The sequence below is a fragment of the Podarcis gaigeae genome (assembly GCF_964106915.1).
Source record: "Podarcis gaigeae genome assembly, chromosome: 3".
NCBI lineage: Eukaryota > Metazoa > Chordata > Lepidosauria > Squamata > Lacertidae > Podarcis > Podarcis gaigeae.
Genome location: NC_139680.1, coordinates 42,126,510 through 42,154,443, shown reverse-complemented (window position 1 = coordinate 42,154,443; position 27,934 = coordinate 42,126,510). Strand labels below are relative to the sequence as shown.

The following is a 27,934-nucleotide window of genomic DNA, read 5'->3' as shown; positions in this document are numbered from 1 at the left end:
TTGTGCTTCACAAATATTTCAGTCGGGTAATCTCAAGCCATCTGGCAAAGAATAAACATCTTCTTTGTTTTAATTATGTACAGCCTTAGGTCTGATGCTAATTGACAATTTGAAAGAAGGTACGGATGGCAGAGAGAGAGATCAAAGATTATGTTGTACTGAATATTACAGTTTATGTAGCAACCAGCACAGATGTGGAAGCAGCTGTAAAGAACAATTAGCACCATTTCTGAACCTGCAGTAGCATATCTCATAATGAGTAAGGATCACTCGTGGCCTTTTACTACTGTGTACCAGCTCCTTAATTCTGCAGGAGACATGTAAATCTTCAGGGAAAAGGTCATTATTGGAAGACGTTGAAAACCCAAGCTGTGGTGATTACAAAACAGAAATGGGAAGTTGCTTCTGCTGCCCCCAAATTTCTGCTTTATAATTCCCATGACTGGGATTTTTAAAGTATTCAGTAATGATCCCAAAATACATGTATAGAAGTATTTAAAAAATCAGCCCTATGTAGCAATAATGGGTTGTATCCAACAAAGTTGCCCTAGACTTTTGCCAGCATGATGGACTGTCCTCTCACTGTGTGCCCTAACACTTCCCAAATCTGTTCTAGGGGTTCCCCCAGCTACGGGGGGACATACACAAGCCGTGCACTTATTCCTGCTAAATGCTGCTGCTGCTGCTGCTGCTGGAAAACCAGCATGACCTGAGAGCCAGACTGTTAGCTGGAAGCTGATCTGAGCAGCCTTACACCTCTTCCCCATTAGCAACCTTTTGCTACTTTTGCCCTCCAGCATCAACCCCCATTTCCAGGCATTCCTCCTAACCCATTGGAGAGAGCTGAAGAGCGGTTGGTTCACTTGCTGGGGAGAAAACAAGCATGCATGCATTCTTGGTTAACAACTCTTTCTCCTCCCTGCCTTCACTACTTCATAGAAGACATTGTTAAGGTGAAACCTACCTATCATTACATAATCCAATGCATATTGAATTAGAAGTAACTCCCACTGTCTTGAATGAGGCTTACTGGCAGGTAATATGCTTGGTTTGGAGCCTCATGGGCCAGGGGGAACTCACCTGTTTCGTTTCTTCTTGTTATGCGCCCAATTATGTGTATCTCTTCAAAGGCATGTCTCTTTAAATTCTAGGATTAAATTATTACCCCCAGCTTGTTATGGCCTTATTGGATTTAGTGGGACCATTATTAGGCTTTTGGGACCTGCGGGGTAGAGACAGACTTATTTATTTGCTTCTTATTATACTGATGCCCCAACTTTCCTCCAAGGAACTCAAGTTTGCATTCATGCTTCTCTTCTTCCCCTATTGGATTCTCGCAACAATCCTGTGAGGTCTCAGCTGAGAGACAGTGACTAGCCCTGGGTTACTCAGTGCTTCATTACTGAGTGGCGATTTGGACCCTGGTCTTTGAGGTTCTAAGCCACTAATATCCTTTCACCTTACTTCACATTCTTGAAAAAAAGATGTGGAAGTGAACAGCCTGGGGTGGAGGGGATACTCTAGAACCTTTTTAGGTTTCTTGTGAACAGTCCTGCCTAGCACCTGCAAGACTAGCCAATTTTGGCTGCAATCTTGTACCTGCTCATCAGGCCCTTGATATGCAGAGGGATTTATTTCTGTGTAGACAGGGCTTTTTTCTGCTGGAACTCGCCAGAACTAAGTTCCGGTACCTCTCAGGTAGGTGCCATTGGCATTCTAAGAGAACAAGCGAGGCATTCAGGGTGAGTGTTGGCACCTCTTTTTCTAGAAAAATAGCACTGCATGTGGAAATGTTAATCAATGTACAGTTATCGTGTCCTAAAACTCTCCTGCCAGTATAAAGTTTGGTCACATGGTTGGGGCTAAGAGGGAGAGGGGGGTCAAAGAGGAAGAGGGCCCCCCAAAACCTGGAGCCAGTCCTGACAGGAAGCTCCATTGCACAGGTGAAAGTTTTTGCACGAAGAGGCTGACTGCTTTGGATATGACCACATATACAGCATGCCTGTCTGTATAGTTATAATTTTTGAAAGAAATTATAAGGTATTCTCTCTCATAGCCACAGCTGTGCTTTAGAAGTGGGTTCATTCCCATCCCCTATGGCATGTCAGCCAATGTTTACAGGGAGAGGCACCAGATCACATTCAGGCTAGGCTAGTTTGAGTAAGAACGAGGAGTGGGTCTGTGTACTAGGCCCTCTGTTGTAAATAACGGCTGCTATTCTGAAGTGTCAGTGTGCCTGGGAGGGGGGATAGGGCTATTCATTTATTAGAAGTGGCAGCAATACAACTTTTGAACAGGGCTCTTTATTTTGCATGTGTTGTCTTAAAATAAGAGAGCGGTGTGGGGGGAAGAGGCCTGTGTAATTAAATGTATTTCAGACTCATAGTATAGAAACTCATATGCTCATGGTACAGAGAGGTAGAAAACAGCAGTACAGATTTACAAGCTAAGGAGCAATTAAGTTAAAAAGACAAGCAAAACAAAGCCCTTTTTTATGAGCAAAAAACCTCCAAACGAAGCTAATAAATAAATAAACTCAAACAGGTTTCCAGTTTCAGATATCCCCTCCCTCCCCCACAGCTCATATTTAAGGCCAATAAGTCACATGGTAGCTGTCCATAATCATTTTTAAGAGTGTTCCCAGCATCTAATGAGTTTTTTAAAGGCAAGTTTAAAATCTTCATTAAAACTAGTGTACAAGAGAGGATTGATAAGAGAATTCACATAACCCAGCCACGTCAGAAAGTGAGCCACTTCCGCCGATACGGTGCTAAGCTGAAGGCCCACAGCGAGCTCCTTGATAAAAAATGGCAGCCAAGACAAAATGAAGGCGCCTAAAATGAGGCCCAGGATGCGTGCAGCCTTTCGCTCCCTCACACTGGAAATCTGTTGACGGTCTCCAACCAAATCCAGGTCATTGTCAAAGGGGGAGGTCCTCACCGAAGCATGCATCCTATCAAATTCTGTGGTCGGGTCTGATGTGGAGAAGTCTGAGACGCAGAAGGTCTGCGTGAGCTTGCAACTCGCAAATGAGTTTTGGCTGTCGGTGCTCCTGCTGCTGAGGTGCCGGCTTGACCCTCGTTTTTGGTAAAGGCTCTTTGCCGCGTGGTAGATTCTGTAATAGAGAATCAATATGAGGGTCAAAGGGATATAAAAGGCCCCAAACGTAGAGTAAATGGTGTAGATGACGTGGTTGTGTTGAATCTGACACTCGCTGGAATTGGTGTCGGTGCTGTGGTTTCTCCAAAACAAAGGAGGCATGGAGATGCACGTGGATATTGTCCACACTGTGCCAATCATAACTCCAGCTCTCTTGGCCGTCCTCTTCCTGGCGTACTCGATCGCATTTGTAATCGCCCAGTATCGATCCAGCGCGATGACGCAAAGGTGAAGGATCGAGCACGTGCAACAGGTCATGTCTATGCTCAGCCATATCTCGCACAGGAAGTATCCCAAAGTCCACCTTTCCATCACGATGTATGTGATACTCAAGGGCATGACCAAAACGGCGACAAGCAGGTCCGTAACAGCCAGCGAGCAGATCAAGTAGTTGGCAGGCTGGTGCAGCTTCTTCGTCAGGCAGATTGCCGAAATGACGGAAGAGTTCAGCAGCATTGTCAAGGTTGTAATTATGGACAGAGACACGGTAATAAGCATGTTTTCGGTGATAGTTTTGGATCGGACAGCCACGTCGGCTTCTGGTGTGAAGTTGGTGTGATTCATCTTTTCAGACCAATACAAACTGTTCGGTGCCTCCTAGGTCCTGGCAGTGCCAAGCTTTAAAGTTCCTCCATTCTGGAAGATCACTAAGGATACTTCGGAGTTGGAATACGAAATCCTAATGTCACATTTCCCCTCAGATCCAGTTTGCTTTCCCCTCCAGTTTGCTGCTTGCTCCTGGAAGATAAAAGGATGTTTCTTAATAGCAGATCTTCCAAATTTATTGGTTTATTTATAAAGTATTAAAGACGGCTTTTCTTTATTTGTTTTAAAGAATACCCAAAGCGGCAAAAAAGATTCTTTTTTTAAAAAAAATGCAATATTTGAAACAAAATACAAATTGAACACCCAGACTAAATTATGAAACAACCAAAGACCTCCTTAGCAACCCATTGCAGGTGGCTTTGTGGAATAGAAAGGATTGCTTAGTCACCTACAATTAAGGAGTGATGTAAACAGGTGGAATTCTGTAAGTAGCACATTTCACAACCGGGGTGCCACAACAGAAAAGGCACTGCTTCACGCATTTGCAGAACAAACTTCACATGATGACAAACCCTTAATAGGGATTCCAAAAATAATAAAATAAAATGGGAAGCTTCTCCTAAGAACTTTAGGTTGTGTTAGAGATTTCTGTAAGTTCTGTCTCAGATAAATCTGATGTTTAATACATTCATAGCAGAGTCAAATCTGAACTTTATTCTTCACGGCTACACAAAATTTGTGGTAATACAAGCAAATTAATCGACTTACTTCAAGTGGTGTCTTCAAGAGGTAAAATGTTTCAGAAAAGCCATACTTAAGCTAATGCATGCTAGCTTTTCATAACATATTTTCACATTTAGGTGTCAATCTTTCGAACAGTCTAAAAATACAGACTTTATAATAAGATGCTGTCAAGCAAAGGTTTAATGATTTTTCACCTCAAAAATTTTTTTGTGTGTACACAGCCCATTCCTGTTTTCAGAGCTTATGCGGTGTGCTCTAATTATTGTGAACGTGCCATGCATCCCACTGAGTAAGTCTTTGCAACACACACAGCCATACGTACTTTTTTTGCCTGCGACTTTGCTGCTTTCCTTGTTGGATGCAGACGACTGCTGTGAGAGTTCACTAACAAGCACTAAAGCTTTAATCGTGTTTTTAGAACTATTCTTTCACTCACTATTAGTCTTTGTACATGACTTTGGATGATCATTTGCAACAAGATGTTTAGACTTTCAGCTTCTTTATAGCTTGAGATATAGGAACTTGTTGGGCTGCAAGAGAAATGAAAGGCCAGCTTGTGGAGAGTCTCATTTATGTTAGAAAGGTCTTCCTGATGTTAAGTCAGGATTTCCTTTCTTGTAATTTGAAGCCGTTAGTTCGGGCCCTACTCTTCAGAGCAGGAGAAAACAAGAATCTTCCATTTGACAGCCATTTAGAGATTTGAATATGGCTATATTATTATATTAATAACAACATGCTTCCTGTGAAGGAAATAATTATATCAGGCTTTGCACAACTGTGTGCTTAGGGGGTGGAGGTACGAAGACAGGCAGCTCCTGAAGGCCAAAAAGCACAATGAGGCCAGGACGCATCACCTGACTTGCTCTGGCCTATAGCTGCTAGGAGATTTCATTGATGGTCAGGCAGACCCGCAGTGCCTTCCTTTGGCCTGAGTTAGATATTGGTGGTGCATGGACTGAATTTCCACCTGACAACTCCTAGGCTCTGTGGTTAGGGCACGCCCAAGTCCTGATACATGGCAATATTTCTATAGGTTGTAGATTCAGATATTCCCCCAAAGAAAGGTTCCATGCAACAAGCATTCAAAGCAAAATGGAGGCAAACCACAAGAACTCCCCAAGGAGCATCCTGTTAAAAAAACAGAAGCCTCTGAGATCCATTGAAGTTCAGCACATTTGGAATGGTTCTGCTTTTTCCCCAGGGAAGCACTGTCTTTAGGAAACATCACATTTTATAAATAAAAAGGATAAATTGCCTTTGACCAAGTGTGGGAATATTTGAAATGTGCAGAGGGTCAGACCTTAAATCAGAGAGTTGCTTGTAGTCTACCCACACACAAACCAGGAAGCACTGAATTTTGTTCATTATAAGGAGTCAAACACAAAATGGAACATGTAGTGTACTTTAATTAATAGTTCTTTCTAAAGAAAAGCAATACGCCTTTCTTCCCTGCAAATGTTCTAGAACCCTACTATTTTGTATTTTACAACAGTATATTGGAATTTACACTTCCAAGGGGTTAGTTCCCGTCCTAAGGAACATATTCTGGTCACATGGTGCCATATTTCACAGGAAGAACAGCAGGCAGAACCAGCTTCACTGCTTAATTTTCTGTGACTCACCAGTGATAGGCTGCAGGAATCTTTTTAAAAAGGTGGGACCCCAGTCTTCCAAATTAGTCATTAATTGTGTTTTTTCTCTGAATCTATACACTGATAGAATGGGATCGTGCCTCTGAACAGGTGCAGAGTGCTTTTTGTCTACATATGAGTTGTTAGAACAACACTTATATATCTGGGGTCATGGGAAAAGGCTTCCAGTTCAGAGGGCATAGATTCCCAGCACTGAATATTTTACACATTGAGCACTACTGAGATCTGGAAAAGGAAAACAAGGTTGCCTGATGGTCACACATCATTCCTCTGTGTGTTTTATGTAATTGATATAGGTGAACCATTCCAGCTGGTAGGCGAATATGGATCTTGTATAGACAGCTGAATATATTACTTACGTGCCCACTATTCTAGGCATTTGCTTTAAACATGTAATTCTGGATTTTTAGGAGGAAAGCAAGTATCACATGAGTTATGCAGCTGCGCTTTTAAGTTCAGGGTCTTTTTAAAACACAAAATGACAGTGCGGGGGCCTAATTCAGACAGGGAGTCTAGTGTGGGTGGCCGGATGGGGTTTAATCATTTGTACCCTGCTATGATCCCAATCTGGATTGCATTCTCACACCTGCAATCTGCATTGGGGGGGGGATCTCATTTACTTGAATGCCACCCTCTTCACCCCACATTAGGAACTCCTAGTCTGGACCGGGTCCCCACAGTGGCAATGTTTTTTTTAAAAAAGCATGCACTTGAAGGCACAGCTAACATAATGTTTAGTTACTCTTTGTAAACCAATTTGAGGTCTTTTTTTTTTTTTACAGTTTTGTGAAATAAATAAAAAGAGGTATGGGTCTTCTCTTGTGTATTTCAAATTGGACTTTCCTGCATTGCTCCCCTACAGATGTTGTTGAACTACAACTCCCATCACCCCGACCATTGACCACAATGGGCTGGGTTGATGGGAGTTGTAGTCCCAAAAACCAGAAGGCCACCAGATTTTGGATGGCTGGTTCAGATATTGATTTGGGTTGCTCTCCATGGTCCTGAACTACTTGATCTTGTAACAAACTCCTTTTTAATGTGGATTTTCTCAAGTTCTTTAATTGGTTATGGGTTGTGCTTGGTAGTTCCTTGTGTGCTTCCACAATGGGACTTCTACCCTTCTTCTTCCCCTGTGCAGCCCCTACATCTGTTCTGGGGGTTCCACCAAACCTCTAGAGCAGATTAGAGGATCACATGAGGCATGAATGTGGAGAGGACAGGACAGAAGTTCTGTTGTGCAAACAGAAGTCTTTTCACTTACACTTATTACTTAGGTGAATACCATCTATGTTTCTCAGATCTGACCTACATTTCCTAAACAAATTTCCCATGCTCTGTCTCCCACACTATTTAAATCTCATGATTAAAAATCTTGCTGCTGTCTGTCCTTATAAAATCTATACAGGGTGACCCATATTTTGAATAAAATCAAAGAACTGAATGAGAAGTATGCAGTAAATGAGGTAAAAAATAAAGAAATTGGAACCAACTTCTGCCTTGTCACTTGAGGCTATTGAAAACAGTAGCATTATAATTATTTAAGTACTCAGATCTAGAGCTCTATGAGTTCTACCGCACACAAACACACAGAGTTTTCATTCACAGAAAACCTTCCACCCTTATTTCTGACATATTCAGCTTTGAGGGAAATAATGCTAGCTCAATTAACCCAGAGCTAATCGTACCAAATTAGTTCAAGGTCCCCAGGCACACACTGTTTTTCATTAGTCAATATTTACATCTTGGTTATGACTTTTCTGTTAAAAGGGGTCTTCTGGCTTCTGCTTTCTAAATGTATTGATTTTATTTACAACATGTTATTCTATATTTCAAAAAAGAACCAAGTCAAGACAGCTTGATTCGTGAACTGAATCCTTGCTTGTTGCATCAGAATGTGAAATTATGTGGCAAAAATTAGCATGAGCAGCCCAAAAGCTGAGGAGGAGGAGGAGGTGGGAGGCAGGATACCCCAGACAGTATTAGCAGCTGTGGAATGTACATGCAGAGATTCTGCACTTTCTATTGTATGCACTACCAAATCAATGCCTGGCACTGTCATGTATGACATCACTGATCAGCTGATTGAGGGTTAGGTGGGGGTCTTCTTCCTATCTCCCTTCCCAGCAGGAATTCAGCTCTCATAAAGTGCTAACTATAAGATGTGTGGCAGGAAACCATTAAAAAACATTCACTGTGGTTATGCTTCCTAGCAGCTTAAATGACTCTTAAAAATAGACATATTGATATACAAAGACATCAATCAATAGTTATGAGCTATGATTGTTAAATGGAATGTCCACATTCAAACCTCTGTGTAGTAAGTGCTGAGGCAAATGACCGGGTGGTGGTGGCAACCATAATTTTTATGCCCTGTTTGTGAGCTCTCAGGAGGACCATACCTCAGTGATAAAGCAAATGGATTGCATAGAGAAGGTTCTTCCAGTTAAAACGATCTTGAAATAGGCAATGGGAAGTATTAAGTAGCCGGTTGACAAAGCAGACGACACAGAGATTTCTCCAAGTGGATCATTATAGTAAGCTGGAATTGAACTGAACTGAACAGCTCAGCCAGCCTGCTTTTATAGGCAGCCGGTTGTCAACACTGTAACAACAACACCCCAGGGTTTCCCGCCTAAATTAACTGATGTGGACCTGAGTGAAAACTATATACACAATACCCCTAGTGGCCAGGGTGAGAACAGGAAAGACCTCTGCTTGAGACTGTGGAGAGCACTGACAATTGGTGTTGACCAGGCTTGGGAACCTTTTGAGAACCAAGGACTGCATTACTCAGGCAGAAAGCTGTCAGAGACTATGTTCCAGTAGTGGGCAGGCCCAGATCCACACTGTCACATGCCCTAAACACCCATACACCCCTGTTTCCCATGGAACTAGATGCATACATTTAATTCTTAGTCATTCCACTGAAGCGTCCCCTTCCATTTTCTGCACTGACTGTTTCCCCACCAAAAAAGCTTGTTAAAAAAAGCAAAAAACCCTCTCCAACAGCCTTTATTTGTCCTGACTGTGCAAAAGGGAGACAGAACTTGGTAATCAAACCAGAGAGGGCAAATAATGACAAAGCTCAGCTGAACAGTAAGCTCTGCCTTACACAACCTCAAATTGCAGATTGCAGTTGCACCCCCCAAAACTGTATGCACACATTTAAAAAACAAAAATGCATGGATGACTTTTTGCATATTTGATAGGAAAGCAAGTTTACTTCTCAGCTGAGATATTTTCAACTCTGTTTTCACAATATTGCAGCATGTCTCCCTACAGAGGCAGTTTTGAAACCTTGAGGATGGTTGTTTTTTAAAAATATATATTAATGCATTAATGTAACCCACCTTGGGAAGGCTATAGTCCTTAGAAATTTTGGAAATGAATAAATATACACCTAAAAGATATTTGCCCGAGAATAAGCCCTATGGAATTTGGGACTTACTTCCGAGTGAACATGCCTAGGATCGTGCTATTAATCACCACCAAACTGATTGGGGCAATGGCCTTCCTTTGGATTTGATTTAGACTCTAAATGGCTCGAGCTTAAGCTAGGGGATGGGATCTCTGTATGCCCAGAATCTATTTTGAATGCCTTGGAAGATGTGAACCAGTAGGAAATCCCCTCTGAAGTTTCACAGAGGACATCTTTGGACCACCCCAGAATATCTACAGCCAACCTCTTCCACCAAACATTGTTTCAACACTGGCAATTCTCTCCTCAGAAATTAATGACTGTACTCAGAGAAATGACACGGATGGGCAGAACAGCATAAAACTAAGACAAGCAGAAACTGTAGCCTCAAACTGAGTTCAAATAGCAGGCCTGAAGCAGTAAGATTGGGGTGGGGGGATAAAGAGTTTATACTTTTCTTCTTCCACTTTCTCTTGTTACAGCAAATTTCATTGCAAGTCCGCTCACAGCCAGCACAGATCAATGAGCAGGCTTGTCGGTAAGATGGCACAATCTGTACAGACACTTTTCCTAGAAGTGCTTAATTTTTTGAAAAGCACAGCAACCTTTAGCCACAACCACCTCTAGCAAGTTAAACATTATGAATCATCCTTTTAATATGGTGCAAACAAGCAAATAAATCATGGGCATGGTCTTTACAGCCGAAAGCAACTTTCTGCAATAATAAGTCCTCCTGGAAACAGTTATCTTCCAAGCTACCACTTTGTCAACCATACAGTTCCCAGATATCAACTTACCTGAGCCTTCACTTTAGAGGCTGAGCTAAAAGTTGTGTGTGTGTGTGTGTGTGTGTGTGTGTGTTAGTTAAAATGAAGGAAGTGAAGAAGAAAGATTAACTGTGTCCACAATGGCTTAAATGGCCATTAAAGGGGGAATCTTTAGAGACTGGCTAGGTGAGGAGGACTGGGAATTGTATTAACTTGTTAATTTATGCCTATCAAACCCAGAAATGTACATTTTCCAGTGCTGCTCCACCCATGCCTACTCAGAAGCAAGTTCCATGGAGATTAATGGGACTTACTGCCAGGTAAGTGGGTTCAGATTTTTAACCTATGGTCCATTAAATGAGAATTAAGCACCATTGAGACCAGTGGGGCATAATGTGCTTAACATGGCCAGGATATTGCCTTTGTTGTTGTTTTTAATGCTTGCTTGTGCATTTTTGAGCATACGTGTGAAAGCTATACAATAGGGCTGATGCAAAAATTTAGGTACGTCCAACAGTCATAACATGTTGGCGGAGGGATAAGTGTGAAATAGGTAACACTCTTCCCAACCCAACACCTCTTGGTGCAGTTTTTTTTTTGGGGGGGGGGGAGGAAAAGGAAACAAACAATCCAGGCCCCTGTCTGCTTCTGTTATAAAGTTTTTTTTACCTGCCCTGTTCAAAGATCAGAAGCTTGTTTTCTTTCAGTAAAAAGAAAGAGAACTGGATAAGCTGGGACTATGGCTGTGTACACACCTGAGTGTTGATGCACAAATGGGTTACACAGGTCCCGTTTTTCCATGTGTGCTTTCATGCACGTCCATCCACACATAAACACTGAACTCTGTCTCAATCTTTTCCATCCATGCTGATAGGAGGCACATGAGAGGAGGTATCTGTCCTGTGTACTGTTGTCCCCATCCCTAAATTAGAATTCCTTAACCTACCTTGATTCCCAGAAACCTAAGGTCCATCGCAGGCATACATTTGTTTATCTGTGTGCGCAGCTATTTTCTTTAAAAAATGTTTGACATACAAGTCTTCTGCTACAAGTTCCGGGGGAGGGGGGGGGACAGGTTAAAAATGTGTGTGTCCTGCTCAGCCTGGCCAGTAGCCCAACCTTCCTGAGTACCGGAACTTCTGAGATCTACCGTGTGTGTGCGCATGTGTGCCCACAACTACTGTCCCGAATCCAATAATCTTCCTCGATATGCCAGATCACTTCAGCCCTATTCTGTATATTATGAGCCCCCTCTTTCTTTAGTCAATTTTCTTAGACATGCTAAATGTCATCTCCAAGAATGCAGAAACTGAGCAAGTCCCTTTTCGCAGCCAGTCAAAGAAGGCCAAAGAGTAGGTTGTTTTTAGGAGAGTGACTCTGTGCCCCAAGGAAAAGCAAGTTGTCTTATTAGTGCTGGATACATGCTGCACATGGGGCTTGTGGGGGCTAGTGAATCACATCTCTCAAGGAACTGTGAAATGTCACAGGAACATGCGCTTTGAAACTAAACCTCACACTCTGGCCTTAAAATGAGACTCGAGTTCTCTCAATGACCAAGTTCCCAAGGACCCCCCCCCCCCAATTTTGCCTAGCAAACCATTCTGCATTCACGGGTCAAAAATATCAGGCAGCCTTACATCAGTCTTATTGCTACACCTTGTCTCATTTGCTCTGCTACAGGATCTGCTATAGCTCTGCTATAGGATCTGCTATAGGATCTGCTATAGTTGACGGAAGGACCTTACCTCAGCGAGGTATGTATGGGCACCCAACATGTGAAAGAAAGGCGAATTCCATGCTATGAATGAATTGGAAATAAAATTGCTAATATCTAAATGCTGTTGTACAAATCGATGATGCAACCACACTTGGAATATTTTGTACCTTTCTGGTCCCCTCACCTCAAAAATATATATAGTGTAGAGCTGGAAAAACTTCAGAAAAGGGCAATGGGATGGAGCAACTCCTCTAGGAGGAAAAGTTACATTTTCTTACATATATATAATAATGTTTGGGTCAACCAGGAATTTTGGTAAGGCGGGTGGGTTTGGAAAACTATACCTCAACTAGCTTTGGGTAGTTGGAAAAAGTGATCTTAGTGTTTGTGAGGACAGAGAGTACAGTTTAATGTGAAATTTAAGTTTTGTATTTTTTAAAAAGCTATTTGCAGGATTACGGACAGTAAGAATTCGAAGTTGTCCAATGTATAATGCAGTCCTCTACCCATCTACCTAGATGTTAAGCCTCATTAAGTACAATGGGACATAGAAATAGATGGATCTGTCAATTCCGGTTCTCTCAGCTTCCCATTCTTAAATTCAGCTTTCCACGTTACTTTGAAAATTTGCAGGCATTTTAGTGTGAATTTCCTGTAATAAACAATTTTTTTCATGCAGTTTTGACTAACGTACATTTTTTGCAACCAATTTCCGCTAATATAATGCATTTTTGTGTTTTATACTAATGAATATATTCATTTTAATGCAGATTTCCCCTTAATACATGCATCTCTGTCAACACTGGCTGGAGGACTGCATTGAAAAATTCAGAGAAGTGTGAACTTCAAATGATGGCTTTATTTTGGTACTCAAATTGTTTAATAAAGTGTGAATTACCTGTAAGTAGGTTCACCTTTAAATGTGAACTGAATTCCTTCTCTATCTCTACTGTCACATTAGGTGAGTATAGTACTGCAGCCTAAAGATGTTTTATAAAATGGATTCTTGTTTGTTTCCTGGCAGTGGACAATTATTTCCTCAATGAATATAAAAATTTGAATGTGCTGCCTTCCTGCATTGCATTGTTTCCTTACCTTCATTAAACTTCTTTTTAAAATCTTTAGAAAGGGCTTTCACTAGGGATGCTATAACAAGACCATCTTTGAATTAGCTGACTGAAAAACAGAAGAAAAGGCAGGCTCTTCAGCATGGTGTGTGTTTTGCCTCTCTAGTGCCTCAGAGGCCTTCTGCAATTCAGTGTGGAAAGCTATTCATAGCAGGACTCCCCTGATTTGCAGACCAGACTTTCAGCTATTAAGCCTGTTTTCTTTCATTGTCAGCAAAATACACATTCTCAAGGATTGCACAATAAGTATGAAAAATGGAGAACCAACCTTGTATGATCCTCTGGGCCAGCTGTTGTTGAACTCCAACTCCCAACAGCCCCAGATAGCATGCCAATGGTCAAGCATGATGGGAGTTGAACAACATCTGGAGGGCATCCTGAGTTAACACATGTATGCCAGATGTTTCTCCTGAGAAATCACCATCTCAAGTCACTGCTGCTTTCAACAACTGGTGAGCCCTCCTTACCCCTGACTGACTCTTTCAGACCCATACTATCTGCTCTGGCCTTGATGGTATCAACGAGACCAGGCTTCCTCAACCTCGGCCCTCCAGATATTTTGAGACTACAATTCCCATCATCCCTGACAACTGGTCCTGCTAGCTAGGGGTCATGGGAGTTGTAGGCCAAAAACACCTGTAGGGCCGAGGTTGAGGAAGCCTGAACTAGACCCCAACTAACACAAGTGACAAGAAACCAACAGATTCCAAACAGGCCTTAGAAGGCTGAGGCCCCACTCTGTAAGGTCAATAAGCTCTGGCGATGTTGAAGCCACTTCCAGGAAATGCCAGGTCAGCAGGCTATTTCTCAGGGACTCTCAGGGCCTGTTTCTGATCTGTGAGCAGCCTGTTCCCACCCCAGCTGGTTATTATAAGAACCTTATAACCCTAACAATTTGGAGCCTGAGTTTGTTCTTCCCTCCTTTGGCTCCATGCTAGACATGGATTCTAGCCCTCAGTAATAGCCCCTGAATTTCAACTAATATTAAGGAGATACGCAGTTGGGAAGACTTATTTCAGTGAAATATAGAAAAATTATCAATTGCATGAGTTAAAGTAATTAGGTCTCCTGAGAATGAAAACTTCACCTTTGTGTCACAGAGTATCCACAGCATATTGTGTAATCAAGCTCTTTAAAAAAAGCAATGCCAGAACAAGAGAAATGCTTAAAGGCAGCTAAGGCTAACATTGTGAGTGGTGGAATTGTTCAGACGGTGAATGGATGAACAAATGAATATCTCTTCTTCCTTGAATGAAAAGTTCTTGCCCCTGAGACCTTCTTTTTAACACCAGTGCTCGCCTCAGTTATATACTTCTTCAATAATATTGCTGCCTTGAAAAAGGTTACATTAATGCCATCATTTCCTCATAGTGATGTGACAAAGTAAAGAAAATTGTCTTGTTGCCTTGAGGCTTTTTGTATTTCAGGTTGTCAGACTCTGGATGATGTTTCACACAGATTTCAGCAGCTGGAGATTCCTAATAATAAGCTCAAGTTACTAAATGTCAGCCCCTTTCTCTCTGTGTGTGATTTAGCAAGGAGAAGAAGGGGAAGAAACATCCCACAGGAGGAAAGTATCGTGACAGCTGACACTTAAATCTTCTGTTTAGACAGTCAAATTGAAGCGTGCTGAGTGGCCTTCAGTGAATTTTAAGCAAAATGGTAGCCGATGTGGACTATAATTTCCATCACTGTAGGCTATAATTCCAGTTATCCTTGACCATTTGCCATGCTGGATGGAGTTGTAATCCAACAACATCTGGAGATCGTTGTACTGGCTACACCTGGGTAGCCAAAAGAAAATGATTTGGATGAGAATTGCCCCCAGTTATTTTGTGTGGAACCATGGCTGAGGGGGGGGGGGAATAATTTCCACACTGTAGACATTAATAACGTGAAGCTTTGGGGGACTGGATGAGAAATGTGGGAGGGAAGGAATAAAAGATGGTTCTCCATGTTCCTGTTTTTAATGCTTTAAATAAATAAATAAACTGAATCACTAAACCAAAGTACCAGGGCAGAGCAATCTGAACTCCTGATCCATCACACTGCAGTGGGTTTGGATGGGGTGGTTCTGCCAGACTCCACCATCAGGGCACACTGCTGGTGGCACTGAGGTCCCACCAGTGACAAGCACCTCATTGCACCTGCCCAAATGGGAGGCAGGCGGTGGTTGCATCCAGTGAGGTTCCCCCTTACAGCAACCAGTGGGAAACCCAGAAATGGGATGTTGAGTGTGTGTGTGTGTCAGGAAGGCAGTGTAACACTGTCATCCAATGGATCTGATCTGGGCTTCTTTGCTGCACCAACCTGAGAGCCCGCACAATGAATGGATATTTTCCTCTGCCTCCCTCAACGTCTGCCCTGAGTGGCACGAACACTGGGGCTGTGGAAATGAGACCCCATCAACTCCAGCCACTGCCAGCCAGGGATTTGATTTTGGTAGACCAGAAGAAGACCCTCTGTCTCCAAGCAAAATCTAAAGGTCAAAACACCTTGGGTATTCCACTGCTTTCAAACACCAGCTTATAGCATAGGAAAGGGAAAGGAAACATAAGAGAGTAACGATAGTAAAGCAGCAAGCAGCAAGGGAGAAAGGGTTAGTTGAAGTAAAGAGGTAAAGGGGTTAAAAAGCATATTTCAATGGTTCTGAATTCTTTGCATAGCTAGAAGGGCTTGAGCCCTGACACTTATACCAAGGGATGCATGTAACATAGCACTAAGTCAGTGAGCCTGCTCATTGATCCGAAGGCTTTTCACAAACTAGGACATTCATGAGATATGGTTGCCATAATTCCTTTGACTTGGCTACTTTCCATTTTCTCTAGGATTCAAATTCCAAAGTAGGAGCTGGCCACACTGCCAACATGGTTGGATCCTAGCAGTTTGTATATATATATATATATATATATATATATATATATATATATATATGTTTCGTTTCCTTTGTGGGTCGGCGTCTGTCACTAAACAGTCAAAGCTTCCTCTGCCTTCACCCCTTATATCCTGCTAGTTAATTGTGGTACCACCTCTTACACGTCAGGGAACCACTCTGAAGAAATGTCCCCATTTTCTGCCAAAGTAGCCTGCAGAGGTGGTAATTGGTATCCCTCCCGCAGCCATTACAATAATTAGCAGGCAGAGCAGAAATCTCAAATTAGCAAAGTTTATCTAAACAGCTTCTGGTAAGCCTTTCGTCTTGCACCTTTTGTGAGGACTTGCCAATAATCCACTGGCTCATGTCTTCAGGGCAGTGGACATCACAGGAGCCAACTCCTAGGGGCCGGGGTCCCTTTGGGCCCTCCAATATAATATTTGAGGGGGCTACCCTCCCCCCAAATTGATGGGCATTGCCATTCAAATGGTGTGCATGTACCGCATCATGTGATTGGTTATGTGGTGCGGGGCTTGCCTGCATCCCCCCAATATTTTATTCAAATCTGCATTTCTGGTGGGCACTATTTGCCAAATGCGAACAATATCTGTATGAAAGGTTGGGGCTATCAGGTAGCTCACTCCTCTCTGTTTCTGATGCCTAAAGGATGCTTGTAGCTAGAGCTGCTCCTGGGAACATCATTGATGTTATCTTGGACTCATTAAAATTGTGGAACAAAGACTACTAAAATGGCTATGATATACAAGCCTGTTGGACCTTGCACTTAGGTAGCTACTTTATACAGTGGTACCTCGGCTTAAGTACTTAATTCGTTCCAGAGGTCCGTTCTTAACCTGAAACTGTTCTTAACCTGAAGCACCACTTTAGTTAATGGGGCCTCCTGCTGCCACTGCGCTGCCGGAGCACGATTTCTGTTCTCATCCTGAAGCAAAGTTCTTAACCAAGGGTACTATTTCTGGGTTAGCGGAGTCTGTAACCTGAAGCGTATGTAACCTGAAGCGTATGTAACCTGAGGTACCACTGTACCAAGTAAGACCAACAATTCAACTACTTCAGTGCTGTCTAAACTGATTGGCAACAGTTCTCCAGGTATGAGACACAAAATCTCTCCCAGCCCTACCTGGAGATCTTGGCCCTTCTTATATAGTAGTGCAAGGGAATCTTCAGTCTCTGAGCCTAATTTGATCTACCTGCCTTTCCCAATTGGCCTGTGAGGCTGTTCTGGACAAGCCAGGCTCACCTGCCCCACACCTGAAGTCAGGTGTGGAGCAGGTAAAGATGTGGGCAGACCAAAAGAGGGTTTGCAGGCGCTGCCAATCAAGCAAGGAAGAAAGTCTACAACTCCCTTGCTTCAACAGTTCCATGGGCCACCAGTCTGTTTCTGGACACAATTCAAAGTGCTGGTTATGACCTATAAAGCTCTACTTAGCTTATGTCTGAGCTCTCTGAAAGATCATATTCCCTCATATGAACTGCCCAGATTCTGAAATCTTCAGAGGAGGCCCTTCTCTTGGTTCCACCACCCTCACAAGCATGCTTCATAGGGATGTGGGAGAGGGCCTTTTCAGTGGCTGCCCCCAGACTTCAGAACTCCCTCCCTAGAGAAGCTAGACTGGTCCCCCCAAATCTGGGACCGTCACTGGAAAATAGGGACACTAGGAGGATCTGTAGTGCCTAGGTTGACAACATCCTGGTGATTCCACCCCCCACCCACCAAATGAGCCATTTTCCATCCAAGGAAACAAAATTGGATTTAATTATTATAAAACCTTCACTGTCATGCTATTAAGATACAACTGTTGTCATGTTGATTTATAATCTCTTGAAAGCCTTCAGGTTGCCAAGGCAATAGTAGCTCACATTCCCACTGAAGTTCAGTGTTCTCCTACGAGTGATGATGCCTTTTGTGTCACAGGAGTTCAGTGAAGATCTAATGATTTCAGATGAATGGACCCCCCCCCAACTCTTTACACAGAATCATAGAATTGGAAGGGATCCAAGGTTCATCTAGTCCAGGGGTCTGCAACCTTTAAGACAAAAAGAGCCACTTGGACCCGTTTCCAAAAAAACAACAACAACTGGGAGCCGCAAAAACATTGCAACATTTAAAACAAATATAACACTGTATATATTGTTTCTTGCCTTAATGCTGTATATACAGGATCGTGCAGTCAGCTGTCAATCTCAAGAAAAAAGGACAAATAGCTAATTAAAATATTTAATTTACAACCAGTAAATTAAATACCACTTCAAAACAGTGACCAGTGTATATGGCCCCTTTCAATGCAGCCTGCTTACAAAGGCGGGAAAGACCAGCAATAAGCTGTTGCATAACGTTCCCCAAGGAAAGTGTTAGCTATTCACCAAACTTCCCCCTGCTTAGTTTAAAAAGGGGCTTCAGGCAACTAACTCCCACGTGGAATTTCCTATAGTAAGATGGCGGCCGCCTCAGAAGACCACATGGGCAGATAAGATGGCTGCTGGGACGATCCGGTTACCCAGCAACAGCACAGCTGTTTCCGACGCTTTTGAAAGCAGCCGGCAAAGCAAGCGTTGGAGCGCCGAAGCCACCTAACCCCCACAACTAGAATGCTGCGCATGTGACCAAATGGCGAGGACTTACTTTGCTAGAGACAAGCCCCGACACTACCACAAGCCTCCCTCTCTTCGCACCGCCCAGCCTCCCAAGAAAAAAACCCCACCTCAAACAGTCACAAAGCACAAATTCCACGCGACCGCAACTTGCTATGCCCAATAATCAATGCCCCAAAATGCCATAGAAAATTAATCAGGGCCCCAGTGTACCATAAATCATAATCAGTGGCTGATGTAAATAATAATTAATAATGAGGCATTCGTCATTATAAAAATACCTTTTTATTATTCATTTGTTTGACCCCTCAGAATTACTCCTCCTCATAGAAATAAAATTAACAAGTTACCCTTTTTTGAGTGTGTGTTCTTCACTCCCCTTCAAAACAGTGACCAGTGTATACGGCCCCTTTCAATGCAGCCTGCTTTCCCCAAGGAAAGAACAATTCACCAAACTTCCCCCTGCTTAAGTTTAAAAAGGGGCTTCAGGCAACTAACTCCTCCGCCTCCTCCCCTCGCCTCCTCCCCTCGCCTCCTCCCCTCGCCTCCGCCCCTCGCCTCCTCCCCTCGCCTCCGCCCCTCGCCTCCGCCCCTCGCTTCCTCCCCTCGCTTCCTCCCCTCGCCTCCTCCCCTCGCCTCCGCTCCTCGCCTCCTCCCCTCGCCTCCTCCCCTCGCCTCCGCCCCTCGCTTCCTCCCCTCGCCTCCTCCCCTCGCCTCCGCTCCTCGCCTCCTCCCCTCGCCTCCGCCCCTCGCCTCCGCCCCTCGCTTCCTCCCCTCGCCTCCTCCCCTCGCCTCCTCCCCTCGCCTCGCCTCCACTCCTCGCCTCCACTCCTCCCCTCCTCCCCTCGCCTCCTCCCCTCGCCTCCACTCCTCGCCTCCTCCCCACGCCTCCTCCCCTCGCCTCCTCCCCTCGCCTCCGCCGCTCGCTTCCTCCCCTCGCCTCCTCCCCTCGCCTCCTCCCCTCGCCTCCTCCCCTCGCCTCCACCCCTCGCTTCCTCCCCTCGCCTCCTCCCCTCGCCTCCGCTCCTCGCCTCCTCCCCTCGCCTCCTCCCCTCGCCTCCGCCCCTCGCTTCCTCCCCTCGCCTCCTCCCCTCGCCTCGCCTCCACTCCTCGCCTCCACTCCTCACCTCCTCCCCTCGCCTCCTCCCCTCGCCTCCTCCCATCGCCTCCTCCCCGGAGCCGCAGCAAAGGCTTTAAAGAGCCACATGCGGCTCTGGAGCCGCAGGTTGCCGACCCCCGATCTAGTCCAACCCTCCTGAAATGCAGGAATCTCAGCTAAAGCATCCATGACAGACATGTGGATCTCTTGCTTAATCAGTCAATTAATGTGTCCATTTCAAAGAAAAAGCAGCCGCAAACCACCCTTCATGCTGCAGAATAGTAATAGGTCCTGTAGGAAGGTGACCTTGCTCTTCTCTGGTCCTCCAGCCTTAGAATAACCTTGCATCGCTCAAGAAACCACCACCATGGTTGCTTCTGCCAGTTCTGTGAGCTCACCATGTCTTGGGCTTATTCTTGTTTTACCAAGCAGGTTTAGAGAATTAGTTTGAAACAGGGCTTATTGACACCTCGGTTTGCCCCCATTGCTTTCCCCTGGGGAAACCAGATTTTTAGCACTGAATCGGATCAAACAACAATTGGGTTTTACACAGATTGCCAATTTATCGCTAAAGAGCAGGTTTTCCAGGGGAAAGAGGTGGGACAAAGACAGAACTGTGGATGGAGAGTGCATAACAAGCAGGAAACTGCTCAGATCTGTACTTTCTAGGCATGGGACAAGTGTGGACATGCCCATGGCAGTCATTTAATCTGTATTTTATGGCTTTATGATATTTTAATTACTTTTTTGTACATAGCCTTTTTTATATAAAACGACTCAGTGGTTTATAATTATTCATTTAAACAAACTAATTAATATTTGTTGTGCCACTGCTGTTAACAAAGGCTACATTTAATGACTTAAGTATTAAAACCACCAACTAATACAACAGTTACTTTTGTAAACTGCCCCAAGTCGAGATTTCACTTTTGAATACTCAAAAGTGGGACAGAAGTATTACAATAGTATTGAATAATAGTATTGAAGTATTATAAAAGTATTGAATAATCTGAGTAAAGATGCTAGAATCGTGAGCCATACCAACTTATGGTCAAATAGTATGTGTCAAATAGAAAACATGAGACGACTAACCTAAACTGGGGTCGCAGCAAGGGGGAAAGTTAAAGTCACCAGTCCTGTATAATACAGGATGTCCTTATTTCAATGTAGAATGCTACATCATTTACAGAAACAGTTTTGTCCTGTATTTAAGGTATTCTCTCTCTCCATCTTCCTCCCTCCCTCTCCCCCGCCCTCTCTCTGCTAAATTATCGTATTTTTCGCTCTATAAGACGCACCTAGTTTTTGGAGGAGGAAAACAAGAAAAAAAATATTCTGAATCCCAGAAGCCAGAACAGCGAGAGGGATCGCTGCGCAGCGAAAGCAGTGATCCCTCTCACTGTTCTGGCTTCTGGGATAGCTGCGCAGCCTGCATTCGCTCTATAAGACGCACACACATTTCCCCTTACTTTTTAGGAGGGAAAAAGTGAGTCTTATAGAGCCAAAAATATGGTAGGCATCCTCTCCAAATGCATGTGTTTGAAAAGGTATGTGAAAGGTCATGCATTTAAGATCTGGATAACCAAGCATGGACAAATTCATGTATATGCATGTGCATGCGTGCATGCGTGACAAATTCTAGAGGGGCCATTCTGTTCGGCTGCAATAGATTGTAATGGATTGCTTTGAAGTTACTTCAGCACCAGATGAAAAAAAATCGCCTCCCAACAGCCCCCGCACTGTCTTGTACAGAACAATGGTGGCAACGCTATCAGGGACCAAATCCAGTTTGCGTTCCTACGCTTGCAGCTTACTTTAAAAAAAAAAATCGTGCTAGCTGCATGGCTAGCTTGGCCATTGCTTATTTGGTTTGTGTGCAGAACTGAGACTTCTTGGACCTTATTTCCTGAACTAAAAGACCCCCCCTTCATATGTATAGTTATCTTTTACACTGTTTCAATGTATATTGAACCACCAGACCCTCCAAGTGTCCCTATTTTCCAGGGACAATCCTGGATTTACAGAAGCCGTCCCAGTTTCTGATTTGACCCTGGAATGGAATGTCCTGCTTTTCCTTAGGACATCCCTATTTTCATCAGAGAAATGTTGGAGGGTATGGAAGATATAGAATATTAAGATGCAGCAAGAGCATTTCGGATTTTCCTCGGTGCTTAGTATTCTGCTCTTTGTCTATGAAAAACTGTAGTTGTTTTCCAAGGAGCTGTTTTGTAAGTGCTTACATTATTTTTTCGAGGACAAAGGAATCCTCTACAAAGCTAATGCAACACTCAATGTGAAAGGTAGAAGACTTTGAGAAATGAATAGGCACAAAACAACTACATCTGTAACATGTGGGATGGTGAAAGTAGTACTTGGAAGCGCCTGCAAGAAGAATTTACCACTGGGGAACTTTTAAAATGGCAGGATAATTCCACATGTTCGTTGAGACGAATGCAGAATATCTTATGATGCTGAAGAAATCATATTTACTGAGACTAAACTGATGGGCTTTACTTGATGAAAATTGTTGTTGTTGTTTAGTCGTTTAGTCGTGTCCGACACTTCGTGACCCCCTGGACCAGAGCACGCCAGGCACTCCTGTCTTCCACTGCCTCCCGCAGTTTGGTCAAAGCTGGTAGCTTCAAGAACACTGTCCAACCATCTCGTCCTCTGTCGTCCCCTTCTCTTTCCCAACATCAGGGTCTTTTCCAGGGAGTCTTTTCTTCTCACGAGGTGGCCAAAGTACTGGAGTCTCAGCTTCAGGATCTTTCCTTCCAGTGAGCACTCAGGGCTGATTTCCTTAAGAATGGATAGGTTTGATCTTCTTGCAGTCCATGGGACTCTCAAGAGTCTCCTCCAGCACCATAATTCAAAAGCATCAATTCTTCGGCGATCTGCCTTCTTTATGGTCCAGCTCTCACTTCCGTACATCACTACTGGGAAAACCATAGCTTTAACTATACGGACCTTACTTGACAAAAATAGGTCGTTTTAAAAGTGGGGGGGAATCACACCTCAGGTTCTCCTCTAGTTTAAAAGCTATAAGTTTACTTTGCCTTGACATCTTCAGGGAGAGCTGAACGCATATTACGAAGCTCCCCCACCCCAGGAAAATGAAACAGATGGAAATGCATGCAGCTTACTCTGGGAGTTATTACACTGTGTGGATGAAAGAAGAGTGAGGTATGTAGCTGCCAGTGATAAAATGATTTTTAAAAGCGCTGCTGCTGGTAAATAAATTAGAACCCATTGCACAGCTGATGGTTTAAAAATATCTTCATATTCTCCAGCAGAGAGGCTTCTTATGATATTTTATGTTTAGAAGACATTTATATTTTTTTTAAAAAACTTTGTGTCTGCTCACTAATTCTGCAGCTGCCATCATTGGCATAATTTTTACCCAGAGTCTCTTATTTATATGTCATGCCTCCGCCTATACAGACTGCAGGACACTGAAGATTAACATGTGGCAGAAGGTTGTATAGACTAGAAGTCTTTGCGATCAGAAATAGGAAATGTTACCTTTAGCTGGCACTCATGCATGCACACACACACGGACCTCTCTCTCTCTATATATATTAACTCTTACAGAGTAACAGCACAGTCCTAAACATGTCTACTCATAAGTAAGTCCCACTGTGCTCAGTAGGGGCCTGCACCCAGGTAATTGAGATTAGGATTGCAGCCTTAGTTATGTAGCATCAGCAGACTAGGCAAGATTCTGAAGTTTCCACTAATTAAGGTGAAGCTTGGGCTGAAAAGAGTGGCTTCTTCTTCCACCCCATGCTGCTCTGCAGTGCAATGAATGGAACTAGCATCTGCAAAACACTAGAACCACCTTCTCAGCATCCATAACCTTAAAGCTGAATGCCTGCCTGCTGCCTCGCTTGGCTAAGGCTGGAACCCTGCCAACACCCACACTGCAGAAGTGCTCCTTGGAGAAGCTGAGGAGTGTCTAAATGTTCTTGATGACAGCTTAGTCCCTAGTGGTGACGACAGTCAGACTTTCATGTTCTGTTCATGGGAAACCAAACTACCAACATCTGTTGGCCAGGAATGGTGGGCTAGCATGCCCTTAAGAAATACTGCACATTCACAGGGGACAGTTTCTAGGTAGTGACCTGGCAGCCTTTTTGTGGTATGATACAGGAACATTTCCAAATGCATGCTTCATACTGACAAAGTTAGAAATCAACCTAAATTCAATGATATGCTTCACTTTGCCAACCTGTAAGAAATCCTGAATGCTACCTTGCTCAATCCTTGACACAGAAGCAGGAGCATCTTGGCCCCGAACCAGTTGTTGCCACCTGCAATAATGAGTGGAACTATAAGGGGAGCTGTATCTTAATCTTCTTCAGAAAAGACACCTCTGGACAGGGCCTGCATGAACATCTGAATTTAGATCTACATCTATCTGCACATTTCAATCTGCAGCAGTTACACATGTTGCTGGAATAAGGTGAATTTACATAAGCAAGTGTGGTTAGAGTATCACACAAGGGCTTGGGGTGCTCTTGGGGAAGTCCCCCCCTTCAGTCATGAAGCTCACTAACTGACCACTGGGCCAGTCATTCTTTCGAAGACCAGCCAACCTTGCAGGGTTGTTGTGAAGAAGACAGTACACACACTTATTTGGGCTTCTTGGAGCAAAGTGGGGTATCAACAGAAACATATATAAAATAAATAAATTCCCAGTGATTTATCAGAGGTTTGTGTAGGGATTTTCTGAACCCTGGTATCCCACATCCTAGCTGTTAACCGCTACACCACATTGGTTCTCCCAAAGGAACATAGGACACTGCCCTACACATGGGTCTATCCTGCTCAGTACTGTTTTCACTGACTGATAGCAACTTTCCAGGATTTCAGAATGGAGCACTCCCAGTTTTACTTCGGCTTGAACCCGGGACCTTCTGCACACAATGAGATGCTTTACCACTTAACTAGGGAAAATCTGATATTCACACCTCACAATCCTGAGGCATTTCCTTAGATTCCAGTGGGACTTCCTGCAGGTACAGTTTGCCTTCCTAGTTAGACAGACCGCTGCAGAATAGGATGAGGGAGGTGCTATACGCAAACAGTGATGCTGATTGATTTGTACACAAAGCAAGTCATGTCCAAGGAGATATTTGAAAGAACAACAGAAGTTGGGAAGAGACCGGTGCTGGTGCTTCAATGTAATCTATAAACTGTCCCCTCCTTCATCAATAGGTGAAAGAAACTTTGAAGAAGTCCCACTAGCTCCTCCACGGTGGCCTAACACTCTTCTGGCAATACCTAAAGGAGGTGACGGATGCTCCACTCTCGACAAGGCACTTTGTAGCATTGCTGGCTGAAATTGAGACGATATTGCTTTTGATTTCCTGGCCTAGTGACTCAGCTGTGAGAACACAGAGGAGCCTATCCCCCACCCCCTCCCCCGATTTGTATTATGTTCAGCTTCCTTTTGGCCAGAAAGATAATAAATCCCCGTCTACATTGAATGACGTTTCGCTTTTACATACAGCGAACACAATCCCCAATCACAGAATTTAACGACAACAACCATCATGACAGTGAAGTGGTACATTTAGGTCATCTTAAACTCTGGACCCAATCCTCTTTCCAAAGTAATTATGCATAACTACACTGGCTTCAAAACTGTGGTACAGTAATATGCCAGCCCTGCTGGGTTTGGAGGTACTCTTGCTCATTTCACTGCATGGGAGCCCAAGTCCTTCCTTTAATGGCCACACTAACTCAGTGAATCATGGAGCTGGAGGAGACTTTGGGAGGCCATCCAGCCCAACCCCAGGGCTCATCTGCAATGCAGGATGCAGCCGCCCGCAGCATCTCTGAGAGCTAGTTTTCTAGCCCCTCTTTAAATACCTTTGGGAGGAAGGGCGGGATAGCAATTTAACATAAATAAACAAATACAATACTGAAGGGGATTCCTACCACCTTCCAACGCAGCCTGGCTCATGGTCAAACCACTTAGGAAGCTTCCCCTATTGCTGAGAGCCAGTGGCGTAGCGTGGGTTGTCAGCACCCGGGGCAAGGCAAGTAATTTGCACCCCTCAACCCATGGATTTGCGCCCCCTAACCCCCAGATGTTGTGCCCGGTGCGGCCGCCCCCCCTGCACCCCCCACGCTACGCCATTGCTGAGAGCCCAAATTCGGCTGCCCTGCCCGCCTGCTTCTGCAGAACCATTTCCTCCACTTCCACGGGCTCTTCCCCTTTCCTGCTTTAGAAAGGTCGCTTTTCTGAATTGCAGCCACCAGCTGCGGAGCCCTTGGCCCTGCAGAGGATGGTGGACTGGCCAATGGTCAGGAATGATGGGAACTGGAGCCCAGCAACATGTGGAGTCCAGCAAGACAGGTTCCCCCAGCCCTCATGCACACATGAGAGCCAAGAGCCAAATAAAAATAAAAATATCTGCACATGCTCCAAGTCAGGGGAAGCAACGGATCTTGGAGGACGGGAAACCTCGGCCAAAGTCAGAAATCCCTCGATTGGGTCGGGAACTTGTATGACAGGATGAGGCACATGTTCTGGACAGCCAGTGTGTACGGGGTCCAAAGCACTTCGCCCCCCCCCCCATCATTGAACACAATATTGCAGAAAGAAGAGGGGCTGGGATTGGATTTGAACCGCGAGTCGGTGGGGGGGTGGGGACGGCTGCTTAGCTCATAGCTCCCGCAACCCGATCCTATGCATGCTACCTCCCCCCCCCCCATTTGCTTGCTTGGGACGGACTCCGGGTCAGAGCGCCTTGAGGACTAGCGCCTTTGAGGACCCCTCCCCAAATCGCCTCCTCCTCCCTCGCCCTCGGCTTATGCCACTCACCTTGGGAAGTCCGCCTTTGGCACTCTGGGCGCTCCGGGTGGCGACGGGACCCAGGATCCAGAGCGCAGCTGGAAAGTCACTTCCTCCTCGCCATCGCCCTCTCTCACATCCCCACGTGCCGCCGCCTCCCGGACCCGTCCAGGGCGCGGAGCCCGCCTACGCCTGTTGCGGGCAGCCTTTCGAAATCCGCTTTGGATGGGGAGAAGAGAGACAGGGAGAGAGGGGCGCTGCGAGGCGAGAGTGAAAACCTGGCGCGGGATCAGCCGACGGAGAAGGAACGGGAGGCGGAGGAAGAAGGAGCCGGCGAGGCAGGTGCGGGGTCGCAGGAGGAGGACGGAGAAGACGCTCCTCGCTCCGCGGATTCCTCCGCCTTGGGCTGTTTTATATGGCCAGGGAAAACTCTGCCCTGGAAAGTCTGGGCCAGTTGCAGCCGGCGGGCGCTAGGGGGCAGCACTTTCCACCGAATGCCGCCGCAGACAGGAAGACTGGACGGTATGGCTCATTTCATCTGGGGGGTATGATTGGAGACCCCCTCCAGAAGACCTCGTAAGCGGAGTGGAGCTCACCTTGCACTGAAGTCCACGGCAGCGCTTCCTGTGGTGTCAACTGACCAGTACTGCTGCCCCACGTTCCTCCTGCGCCGTGAACTGCCTTGGATTTGAACGAAGGGGGATGCGGAGGAGGCCCCTCCTATGCCACGTGTTGATCGGGTCTGTCCTCTGCTAGAAGTTAGAACACATTCAAATTGCATAAATATTTACTACTTTACGGTTAGTTCCCTCCTTCCCCTGCAAAAGCAGGTTTGGCAACTGTGCCTTACTCTACGTCTTTAAAGGAAATTAGATGTTCGTTCTCTCTCTCTCTCTCTGCATTCCCTATGCCTATAAATTGACGGGGGGTGGGGAGCTGCATTGCCTATCATGTGCGCTTGATTTAAAAACTGCTCTCTTCCATTTGCTGCCTCACCTTATCAACATTCACAGGTGATGGATTCCAGACTAGACAACATTTATAGCAGCATGGAACACTCACAGTGCCGTGCTGGATGCAAATAGCCCCCTTGCAAATTTGGATCCTTATTCTTTTTCATTATTGCCTCAATGGTGAACTCCAGTTCCAAAATGCAAAATCATTTTGAACCCATAGTCTCCAAAACAATCCTGCAGAGTTATTATCCTTGGAGCAAGAATGCTAACAAAAGCAAAGGTACAGAACATGTGACATCTACCCAATAATGACCATAAATTTCTCAGTTCCACGCCAAAATGCCAGAGGTACAGAATGCAGATTCTATTATGCCCTAACAATCTGGCTTCAATCACATAGAGGTAGTGAATAATAATAATAATAAAAATGCCCAGGCATTTCACTCATTTTTATTA

The 27,934-nt window shown here is 44.6% G+C and overlaps 1 protein-coding gene across 2 annotated transcripts; it reads right to left on the bottom strand.

Annotated features, from left to right (window-relative positions):
* Positions 1-436: 436 nt before the first annotated feature.
* On the bottom strand, positions 437-27,264 carry HTR1E (5-hydroxytryptamine receptor 1E). 2 transcript variants are annotated; one of them, XM_083730734.1, is made up of 3 exons: positions 25,856-25,913; positions 25,667-25,707; positions 437-3,897 (listed from the first exon to the last, which is right to left on the bottom strand). In XM_083730734.1, the coding sequence occupies exon 3, from the start codon at positions 3,721-3,723 to the stop codon at positions 2,629-2,631; it is 1,095 nt and encodes a 364-aa protein (XP_083586860.1). In that variant the 5' UTR covers positions 3,724-3,897; positions 25,667-25,707; positions 25,856-25,913; the 3' UTR covers positions 437-2,628. The 2 variants fall into 2 exon arrangements, with proteins under 2 accessions (XP_083586860.1, XP_083586859.1); XM_083730733.1 differs by lacking the exons at positions 25,667-25,707; positions 25,856-25,913 and adding an exon at positions 26,553-27,264 and having other exon boundaries at positions 2,164-3,897.
* Positions 27,265-27,934: the final 670 nt, after the last annotated feature.

Coding starts and splice junctions, on each gene's coding strand:
- HTR1E (XM_083730733.1), bottom strand. CDS start 3,723: ATGAATCACACCAACTTCACACCAGAAGCCGACGTGGCTGTCCGATCC.